Source organism: Pteronotus mesoamericanus, unplaced genomic scaffold, assembly GCF_021234165.1.
Source record: "Pteronotus mesoamericanus isolate MK-2021 breed Mesoamerican mustached bat unplaced genomic scaffold, CSHL_Meso_final scaffold_174, whole genome shotgun sequence".
Lineage (NCBI taxonomy): Eukaryota > Metazoa > Chordata > Mammalia > Chiroptera > Mormoopidae > Pteronotus > Pteronotus mesoamericanus.
The window spans coordinates 46,077,098-46,088,034 of NW_026555309.1; the positions used below are offsets into that span (position 1 = coordinate 46,077,098).

General features: G+C 63.0%; 1 protein-coding gene across 1 annotated transcript; it reads right to left on the bottom strand.

The window, feature by feature from the left end:
- Nucleotides 1–2,719: 2,719 nt before the first annotated feature.
- LOC129084353 (ly-6/neurotoxin-like protein 1) lies at nt 2,720–5,348 on the bottom strand. The gene is made up of 4 exons (XM_054590547.1): nt 5,211–5,348; nt 4,100–4,297; nt 3,790–3,891; nt 2,720–3,595 (listed from the first exon to the last, which is right to left on the bottom strand). Exons 2-4 carry the CDS (start codon nt 4,149–4,151, stop codon nt 3,399–3,401), a joined length of 351 nt encoding a protein of 116 aa, XP_054446522.1. The 5' UTR covers nt 4,152–4,297; nt 5,211–5,348; the 3' UTR covers nt 2,720–3,398.
- Nucleotides 5,349–10,937: the final 5,589 nt, after the last annotated feature.

The window sequence follows — 10,937 nt, forward strand, 5'->3', positions numbered from 1 at the left end:
CAGGAGGGAGGGCGGGGAGGGCGGGGAGGGCGGGGGCCGGGGTTGCCCGGGCGGGGGGTGGGGGGGCCGTTGGCACAGGTCCGTGTCAGCACGACACAGGCTGCGCTGGGCCGCTGCCGTCCCCGACCAAAGGCACGCACTGGCTGGCACAGGACGCGGTCCAGGCAGGGTCCCCCGGGAAGGGGCAGGCGCTGACGCAGGCGAGCTGGCTGGACTCGACAGCCTCCACACACGCCCTGGTTCCCACTCGGGTCTGGCCCCTCCTTTGGGTCCCTTTGTTGTCACCCAGCCGGCCCAAGCCCTTCCTGTCTCCAGTGCCAGGGCTCCCCGCGCCCCCCCGCCCCGCCACACACACTGCTTCCCCCCCCAGAGCACACCCCTGGGCTGAACCTTTTTGCAAGGCTCAGCGGTCTCCTTGCTGGGGGGGGCGGTGGCGCAGCCAGGGCCCAGGCCGGCTCTGTGCGGGGGGTGCCTGTGTGCTGAGAGGCCCCCCTTCCTCCCCTCCCTCGGTTCCTCCACAGTCCTCGGGGTCAGTGTTCAGCTTGTGCCCAAGGTCAGGGCTCCCAGTGTGACCAGCATCAAGGCTCAGTGAGTAATCGGGGTCAGGCCCATGTGTGTCCGTGTGAAAGACACTCGATCCTGTGGAGAATGTCCGGTGAGCTTACTTGAGCCAAACTGACAGCCATTGCCAGGAAGCAGCATCTTGACAGATTGAGACTTGCTCCAGAGTGGCGGTTTAGCACCCTATGTTCTACATTACCGTCAAAGGAGGGGGCGGGGGGCTACGTGAAACCCACTGGGGCTGTGGGAGAAAGCAAGGCGGGGGAGGGGGGAACTCTGCAATGGGATGAAAGGTGAGACACACGCTCCTTTCCCACAGGTGGGAGAAGGATAGTTAACAGTCAGCAGTTAACACACTGCCGCCCTGGCTGGCGTGGCTCAGGGGGTTGGGCGCCGGCCTACAGACCAGAAGGTCACTGGTTCTATTCCCGGTCAGGGCACAGGCCTGTGTAGGTGCCCCGTTGGGGGCAACCGTCCGATGTTTCTCTCCCTCTTCCTCCCTCCCTCCCCCTCTCTCTAAATATAAGTAAATAAAATTTTAAATTCAAAACAACATGACAACGAGGAGATTGGTGGCCTCGGCCCTGGTGCGGTAGCTGCGTCCATTGCAAAGGCGTGTTGTAGATGCAAAAAGACAACGGACAGATCTGCTGAGGTGAAGACCAACCTTTGTTAGGGAAAGGTGCTGGCCTAGGCGGACCGCCCGCCAGGAACTGCTTCTGCTTAATATGTTTTAACTTCTGGCCCTCCTGCGGGGTTGCCTTCGGTCCCGGAGTGTGCAGGGCTGCCAGGCAGGCCCCGCTGAGCGGGTCGGGTTGATGCGTGGCTCCTTTTCCTCCTCGTGTGAGTGACCAGGGGCAGGGCTCGGCCTGTGTTGCTCCCTCGGCCCAGCGCAGCCCCCTACGCAGCCTCTCCGGCAGCCTCTAGGGAACCTCAAGTGCGCAGCAGAGGTGCTTGCCCAGGCTCTGCTCACTGTCGCCCTCTGGGGGGCACCAGGGAGAATGGGTCTTACGCGAATGTCTGCTGCTGTGAAGGCCTCCCTGTGGGGGCGGCTGCTGAACCCATTTCTTCCAGATCCTTCCAGGAGGACCCCAGCTGGGCTGTGCCTTCGCGGACCAGCCTCTCCGCACTAGCACGCACCTAAGTCACTCACAGCTTGTGCTGAGGCCACGCTGCCTCGGGGCCCAGTCTGCACACCCTTCCCCGCAGCGGGGCGGGCTGGTGAGCTGGGAGGGCCCACCTCTGCCCCAGCACTGCTAGGCCCTGGCTCCCGCCAGCCAGCGGGGCTTCTGCCCACCCGCTTCCCCTCCGGCCCACCCCTACGGATTTTCTGTAGGGTCCCACACGCCGGAACTTCACCAAAGACCCGCCGGCTCTGCAACGGGAACCATCGGGGACCCCACAACTCAGAACCCTAAATTACACGATGAGGGTCCTTCCCCAGCCCTCACCGAGCCCCCGCAGGGGGAGACCTGCCTTCCACCGGATCTCCAGCCGCAGAGCAGGGTGCGGGTGGTGGCTGTAGCGCTCCAGCAGAGGGCGGCGTTCCCGCCCTTTCTGCCAGCGGACTGGGGCCCACGGGACCCTCGGGCCTGCCGGGGCGGCCTCCCGGGCCAGGGCCGGCTGACGGCGCCCTTGCTCTGCCGGGATCGTGCAGCGGGCCAGCGCAGACGGCAGCCACCGCCGCCCCACGCCCGCCCCACCCAGGGTGCAGCAGCAACCCTCCTCCTCTAGGACAGGCTCGCCCCTGCCCCCTGCCGGGCCCCCTAGAGGGCGCACTCTGCGCGCTGACCACGTTGGACACATCTGCTCTGGGGGGTCGCAGTTCAGCCTCCACGTCGGGGACCCTGCTCAGGCTAGGTTAGGCTCGGAGGTGCCTCCAAACAAGGCCTGGGATGGCCACCGTCCTTCTTCCCCGCCTCCCGGCCCAAAATAGCCCCGGTGTCAGCTCTCTCAGGCCCAACTAAATATAGCCCTACCGGCCTGCGGGCCTGCCCACTGCGTCAGCGGAGCCCCTTTGGGGGCGTGGGTGCGGAGCGGTGCAGCTCCAGGCCCCAGGGTTTGGATGAGCAGGTAGGGAGGGAGTGTCCCCTTCCTTGTTAACGTTATGACCACCCAAAGAGCTGCCTTGGGTGCTCTGTTCCAGCAGGAGACCTGGTCATCTGGGCAGTTTTATTTACTTACAAGTAAAGGAGGTGCGCTTCACATCCAAAGCCCAGCTCCCTAAGGGAGGCTGAGCCGCGGCCTGTCTACAGCGTTAGGTTAAGGATGTGGATTTCCTCTGTGCACTGGCTACACTTATTCATGGGTGGGGTCTCCTGGGCTGCATTGCACACTGAGCAGGAACAGCATTTAGTAAGAACCCCCAGACCCTGAGACCCTCCTCCTACCTGACACCAAGTCTGGCACTCCTGCCTGGGGCAGCTGGGGACAAAGGCCTTCCTCTCCTGGACCTCACGTGACCACTGCCCCCAGGGCTGCCTGGAAGGTGGGGCGCATCACCCTGCAAATCAGTGCTCCTTGGCCGACCGAGGACCCTCATAAATAGCACGCGTCCCCGCTGGAGTCCTGCCAGGGACAGAGCAGGACCGAGCTCGCCGGCCAAGGCCGGCCGCCTGCGCGAGGCCTTGTCACACTCGGCCTTTTGAAATGGAAAGGTCACGGCTTGGGACCGAGGCCCCTTGGCAGTTCGGGCCATCCTCTTGTGGACGGTCCTGGCTGTGGCCGAGGGGTCTCAGAGGGCCGAGGGAGGGTCGGGTGGGCAGGGTGAGAGGCCAGGGCTGTGCCTCTCAGAGCTTTGTCCACGAGGGGTTTGGGGGACAGAGGACAGGCTGGCCTCAGAGCAGGGCCCAGAGGGTGGCCAGGAGCACAGGGGCCAGGGCCAGGCCCCCTGGGGCGGCGAGGCCGGCCACGTTGCAGAGGTCGTACTGGCAGCAGGAGGTGGTGGCCGCGTGCTTGGAGTAGCCGTCGTACACGGTCTCGAAGCAGCTGGTCACGCAGGACTTGCTCACCTTCAGCCTGGTCGGTGTGTAGTCTGCAGAGGGCAGGGCGCCGGCTAGGACCTCCACCACCAGGGAGGGGCCGCCACCCAGGATGGCCCAGCCCCAGCATGCAGGGCCGTTAGGGCAGGACCCCTCAGCTGGGGGCTCCCAGAAAGGACCCTGGGGCAGGAGGGAGGCCCCCCTCAGTCTCCCCAGGAAGGGCTGCGAGGCCGTCCCAGCAACTCACAGGTGCGCGTGGTCATGCAGTAGTTGACCATGGTCGGGCAGCGCATGGGGTTGAAGCAGTTCTCCCCGTTGTAGGTGCACACGTGGCAGTCCAGAGCCTGGGCTGGGCGTCAGGGATGGGCGAGGGGCACGGGGGTCACAGAACAGGGGGAGGCCCGTCCTGACGCCCACCAGACCCCCAGGCTCGTCACCTTCCGCAGGGCAGAGGGGAGGGGGGAGAGGTGATCGGGGGAATCCTGGCCTCTCCCCACTTTCATCCCACCTGCCCCCAAACATGGTCTGTCCTTGCCTCCCTCCTCCATCCATCTTACCCAGAGGTAGGGCCACCAGGGCCACCAGGAACAGGGCAAGCGGGGGCGCCATGGCTGGAGGCCAGGGGGCAGTCAGTGCAGGGAATGGACAGCAGCTGGTCCTTGATTCAATGCGGGTGAGGCTGGGGCAGTGCACGGAGGGAGCCGGACAGCCCCCCGCCCTCCGGGAGCTCCTGGTCTCCTGGTGGCACTGCAGCTCTGCACAGAGGGGGACAGGGAGGGGGCGTGGGCAGGGGGGCAGCAGGCAAAGGAGCCACCGACTCAGCCTGGGCATCGGGGGGTCCCCTGGAGGAGGGGCCGTGAGATGAGAAGGGAGCAGGGCTGGGACAGGCCACTGGAGAGCCCCGTGCCTGCCACGCAGAGGGGCTGTGCAGACTGAGGGGTAGGCAGGGCCGGCGGCTGGAGGGGCCCTGGAGCCAGGCCGAGCCCACACTCTCCCTGGGCATGTTTATGCAAGGGTCCCGTGCCAGCTTGGCACACAGCCCGCCCCCGCCCAGGGCCCGTGGGTGTGTTCCTCCTCAGTGCTCCCCATTCTCCTTTGCTTCTGGGCTTTTCCTGCGTGGGTCCCCCACTTCCTGCTATTTTCAGGGCCCAGCTGGGGTCCGGTCCCCCAGGAAGACCTCCAGAGCCCTGCACTGGCGCTCAGGTCTGAGAACCGGTCGCTGCGGGAGCTTCCAGCAGCCATGAGCTCCATTCGGCCTGCGGGGGAAATGCGCTTTGACTGCCTTCCAGGAGAGCACTTGGCAGGACAGCAGGATGAACCGCCCAGGCTGGGTCTGGCGCCGGGGATGGAGCAGATGTACCCTTTCTGGGTTGGGGAAGGGGGTCAGTACTACAACTCCCCTCCCCCGCGGGGATATTCCGGCTCCAGGTTCCAGCCCCGGGAACTCAATCGGACCCCTCTTTCCGAGAACAACTCCACCCTCCATGACCCATTTCTCCGGTGTCAACCCCAGGACGCCTAAGGCCTCAGTAAGGCCCGGCCAGCACCCCGCGCCTCCCGCCCCTTCCCGGAGACCCCGTCCCAAGACAGGTGCTAAGCTGGTGGGTGTCCCGGTGACCTCCACCGTGACCTTCAGCGCGCCGAGACCCCGCGGCGCCCGGGACTCACCCGCGGCCGCTCGCCGGCCTCTCTGTGGGTCCGACAGTGCGGGCGTCCGTGCGCCCCTCTAGGTCCGCTCCGCCCCCCGCCCGCCCCGCCGCTGCGGCCGCGGCCAAGGAAGGCGCTGGCCGCGCGGGAGCTCGCGCAGGCCCCGCCCCAGAACCCGGCCGGGACTGAGCTCAGACCCGCCTCAGGCCGCGCCCCCGACCTACCCCCTAGATCCGCCCCCAGCTTCAGCCCCGCCTCCGGTTCTGCGGCTCCACCGCCCCCGCCGTCCTGCGCGCTCTTCTCTCCCGCAGCGACTCGGACCCCAGCCCTGGCGTCGGGACGCTGCGACACCGCGGAGAGCCAGCCCCTGCCAGGCACGCAGGCGGCGCCGCAGGGGCGCCCACTCGACCCTCGGGCGCACTGGCGGCGCCCCGACGCGTCCCGGGCCGTCGCCACCGGAGCGGGCCCCGCCCTCTGTTTGCCCAGCTGCTGCCGCGGGCGCCTCGCCCACTCACCCACGCCGCGGCCCTCAGTGGGCCCCACGCCCACCAGCCGCCCCGCTCCGCGTCCCCCCTCCCAGGCCACCGCGGGCGCGGCGGGGCGCAGGGACTCCTTATTCGGCCTCCCGGGCCCTCCCTCCCCCGGACCCGCGCTACCTGCTGTGCGACCCGGCAAGTCACCCAGCATCCCTGGCCCTTAGTCCCCACGCCTGTTCCTGGGTGACAAAGCGTGAAAGCAGCCTTGGACGCCTCCCGCCATGGCTGTATCAACAGCAAGTAATTTTTTACGTGACTGCGCTAACATTTAGCTTTTGTTCTGTTTTAGGCAAAATTTAAGGTTTTCACAGGCCCTAAAATGTTCTCCTTTTTAGTGTGAGAAATACAATACAGACGCTGGCCGGTAGCTCAGCTGGTTAGAGCGTCGTCCCCACAGCCGGGGGTGCGGGCTCCCTGCCTCGTCAGGGCACAACGGGACTCAACCCTGAGCGCATCCCCAAGTGGAACAACAAGGCAGTCTTCCTCTTGCTGTCCCTTCCCCTCTCCCTCTAAAAAAAAAAAGGTTAAAATAAATCAATAAAAAAATAAATTAAATACAACTTTTTTTTTAGCCTTAAAAGTCCTTTATTCCTCTTTGAAAGAAATGAACCCTTTGGGCGGCCGTAGGCACTGAGCCTCCAGAGCTGAGTGGGCAGACTGGGTTCCCTGTTTGCCGAACAGTCACTGAGAGGCCACAGGGGCCAGCTGCCGGGACGGCGGGCAACACAGCTGACAAAGTCCCCCAACATTCTCACCCTCATGCAAGCTCGCACTCGGACCGGGCACAAGACAAACACACACCAGAGCACGCCCCGGGCTTCAGCGTCAGACCGTGAGAACTGTCTCAGAATCAGTGGGAACTGAATTCACCGCTCCACCATAAACAACCAAAAATGGGGCAAACACCCCCGAAAAACGGCATTTGGACAGTGCACCCGAAGCAGCACAGGGCAGTGACCCCGGAGTCAAGAGAACCAGATGACAGGGCCACGGGCCACGGCAAAGGACGGCAGAGGAGACAAACTGGGGGTTCCGGGAGGTCAGGGCCGCAGGAATTCCCGGGGCAGGGCAAGAGCAGACAGGGGCTGGCGTGAGCGCTGGGGGCCAGCCGAGGGTTCCCAAGTCACCAGCCGAGCCCCGTCATCGGTGTGCACGCCTGAGGCGCCAAAAGGACGATGGGGAGAGGGGACAGCTGGAGAGTCACACAGGCCTGGGAGGAGCCAGCCTGCGTGAGGGGAGGAGACACCTTGAACTGGGGGGGCCGGTAGCAGAGCGCTCGGAGGGGAGCGGCCTCCGCCCCGCGGCCTGCGCACCCTGCGGACCACACCCGGCCCCACTGGCGGAGCCCAGCACTTCCCGCGTCACACTAAGTGGTTCACACACCCCGGTAAAAAGCAGAGGGCGTCAGCTGCACAAAGAGAGCGCGTCAAGTGTGTGCTGTGTCTAAAAACAAATAAACTACTGTGCTTACCAAATGCAAATGGGTTAAAAGTTAATGGATGGAAAAAGGTGTCCCTGTTAACACCCATTGAAAGGAAGCAGGAGCGACTGCGTTAACAGGAAGCTAAGTGGGTTTTAGAGCAAAGAACGCAGCCAGGAATAAAGAGGAACTTAGTGCCCACGGAGCTCAGTTCTGTTAGGGGCCGTAACCACCCTCAGCGTCTATGTGCCCAACAATGGAGCTTCAAAACTGACCGAAAACAAAGAACCTCATTAGAACCGAGAGGAGAAAAATAAAATTCTTGCTCACAGGCAGAGATCCCAGCACTGCTTTTGGAGGAACTGATAGAAGCGCACAGAACATCAGGAAGGAGAGAGGGGCCTGAGAACACTCGCTTGCTTTAACCGGCTCGGTTGCGGTCCCACTGACCCTTGAACAGCAGGGGGTGGGGGCAGGGGTGCCCACCACCCGTACAGTCGAAAATCAGGGTATAAGTCAAATCAGCCCTCTGCATCCGAGAACGGCACAGTTCAAAACGCGTGCTGTTCGAGGGTCACCCGCAAGACATGGCAGGTCCAACAAAGAAGAAGAATATTTTACAGAGAAAAAGGAGGAAGTTGAGAGGGACTGGTTTGCAAAAAAGTCCGTGGGAGACAAGTGTGCACTCCTGGTTTGTCATTGGCTGAGTTGCCGGGTGGGCGGTTTGCCGTAGGGGATGCAGCGAGCATCCCTTCCTGTGGGGCCTGTCTCAGAGGATTCTTTCCATCTGACGCTGCCTCTCTAGGGTCTGTGATGGGCGGTTCTGCCTGGAAGTGACACGCGTGTCGGTGTGAGAGCGCCCCCTTCTGGCCCCAGATGGCATTTTAGTAAGGTTTCTTTTAGTCGTTTTCAGTCTCAAAAGGCAAATCAAACCCAAAGTAAGCAAAATAAAGAAAATAAAATAAGGCAAAAAAAAAAAAGTCAATGAAATAAAAACAAGAGAGAAGATCATTCAAACCAAAAGCTGATTCTCTGAGAATATCATGAGTTTTAAACCCCTCGCCAGACTGGCTGGAAAGAAGAGAGAAGAGACAAGTCACCAGCATCAGAAGGAGAAAGGGGACATTACGACAGGTCATCACGATGTTAAAAGGATAACGAGGGGGGAGGGGGGAGAGGCAGAAAAAGAAAAGAAAAAGAAAACATAATAGGAGAGCACTATTAACATTAGGCCAATCAATGCTGTAGCTTAGATGACACAGGTAAACCCCTTCGAAGACAGAGCTAGCAATACTGGGTGGGGCAAAAGTGGGTTTTATTCATTAATTATTGTATTATTTTTCATACAAATAGCTGTAAACTTACTTCCCCCTCCCCCTTGATTATAAGCCAATTATCCCTCTGTCCTTTGAAGCACTTGAAATTGCTGTTTAAAATCTTCTCACAAAGAATGTTCCAGTGAATTCTACAAAGAACTTAGAGAAAGAATAATACTGGCATCATGCAACCCCGCCCAGAAACCAAGGAACACGTCTCGCTCAGCGGGGAGACCTGCATGGCCTTGGCGGCCAAACCGGACACAGGCACTCCAGGAAAACAGCTGCAGAGCAGCCCGTCTCCCAGACGCAGACGGAAACACCCCGAGCACAGCGCCCCCCTCTGGCCAGCCCCTCCGCCCAGTCCCGGGGGTCGGGTAGCCCGCCCCTCGTCTTGGTGGGCCCGGATCCCAGCCTGGGGCCAGCCCAGACCCCAGTTTTCCGCCCCGTCTTGAGCTGGACCGGCCTGAGGAGCCCTCCCCTCCCCTGAGGGGCTGGTCCTGAGCGCCACCCACCCCACAGAAGTGAGGCCAGTCTGTGGCCTGTGCGTCCCTGAAGCCCCTGCCACTCAGATCCACCTGTGGGCAGTGGGCGCAGAGAGCACGGAGGGGGCCCCCGAGATGGTAGCCATTCCCTGCTGGCAGGCTCCTCCCGACGCCTGGCTCTGCAGGGGCTGCGGAGGGGCGTGCTGGCCCCAGGCCCTGCCCCTCGGAATGTTCCGGTGGCAGTGGGGGGCGGGGCGGGAGCTCACAACCCCTTGGAGCACCAAGGGGAGAGACCGGCCACCCTGCAGAGGGTTCCAGGGCCACCAAGTCCAGGTGACACTGAGGGGCGCTGGGTTCCGGGTGGGTACCCAAGGAGCACTTAGGAAACAGGCTCCGCGAGTGTAGTGCCGTGTTCAATGTCACTGGTAAGAACAAGGCGGGACCCAGGCGACCCTGGGCAGGTGCGGCTTGGAGGTAGAGCGGTGGGGGAGGGGCATGCAGGGGTGGGGTTCCGTGGTGGCAGCGAAGGCCTGGCGTTGCCGCCGCAGTCACAAACACCCAGAGCCGCAGGCTGCCCCGCAGGGACGGTGGGGAGTGGGACCCGTCTCACCGGGTGTGGAAACTAAGAGGTGGGCACTTGTCCCAGGGTCAGCAAAGGCCACGGCCCTTCCTTATCAGCTGCCACCCCTCCGCTGACCACAGGGATGGGAGCACCACGGGGCTTCTCAGGCCACGTCTGCAAGGGCGCCAGCCAGAGGGGAGGGAGTCGGCGCCCTGACCGCGGAAGAGGGCTGTGGAGGTGGCGGCCGCTCAGGAAGTGGCGCCGTGCCCCCGCCGGGTTCCTCCCAGGAGAGAAAGCCTGCCGGCTCAGGCACCTGCAGGGTGCTGGGTGCTGGGTGCTCACAGAGGCAGGATGCCTCAGGTCACTCAGATCCCAGGCAGGAGTTTCAGAACCCAAGCCGCGGGCTCAGAACCCGGGATGCGGGCCTCGGAAACCTGGAATGCGGGGCTCAGAATCCAGGATGTGAGGCTCAGAACCCGGGATGCGGGCCTCAGCCGAATGGGCTCAGAATCCAGATTGGGGCTCAGAACCTGGGATGCCCCGAACCTGCGGGGCTCAGAATCCAGGATGTGGGGCTCAGAACCCGGGATGCGGGCCTCAGAAACCTGGAATGCGGGGCTCAGAATCCAGGATGTGGGGCTCAGAACCTGGGATGCGGGGCTCAGAACCCGGGCCTGCAGAGGCTATGCTCCGCCTTGGCTCCCAGCCCAAAGGGTCTCCCACTCCCTCGCACACAGACACACCCCTCTCTCCTCGGGGTGAGGGGGGTCAAGGGGGCTGCTGAGCATGCCCACGGAGGTGCCCCAAGGTAACTGGACGCACCCTGGCCACGGCCGGGCGGTGCCTGCGCAGCTCCAAGATGCAGCGGAGCCTGGCGTGTCCCAGGGCACGCCCTCCAGCCCCGGCTGGCATGACTCAGTGGATTGAGCGCCAGCCTGAGAACCTAGGTGGACCCTCTGGAGACTCTTGGACCGAGGTCTGGAGGAGGCCCAGGGAGGCGGAGGGGGTGCAGAAGGGCAGCCTGTCCTCCCTGATCACTTCGTGTGGGAGGGGCCTGGACTTCCCGTCCTCGAGGCCCCCCCTGCGCCCCTCCCCTGAGCCTCTCCCCCTCTTCCGGCCTCTCCCAGCAGCGCCCTCCTCCTCCGGCTGGAGGCAGTGCCTGGGGAGAGCCAGGTCCCTTCAAGAGGAGTGACTTGGCACTTCTGGAGTGACTGGTGCTGGGGTGTGGGGTCCTATGTGGCCCAACTGGCCCTTCTTCCCCCCGGAAAGCACAGACACGACCACACTGGTTTTCCATCATTTATTCCTTCGGTGTTCTGAGTAAAAAAAAACAAAAAAACAGGGAAGCCAAGCAGAATGGATAGGGAATCAGAAGGGGTCTGAAGGCCTCTGCCCTGCCTGCCCTCTGCCCATGAGCTGTGTCCTCCCC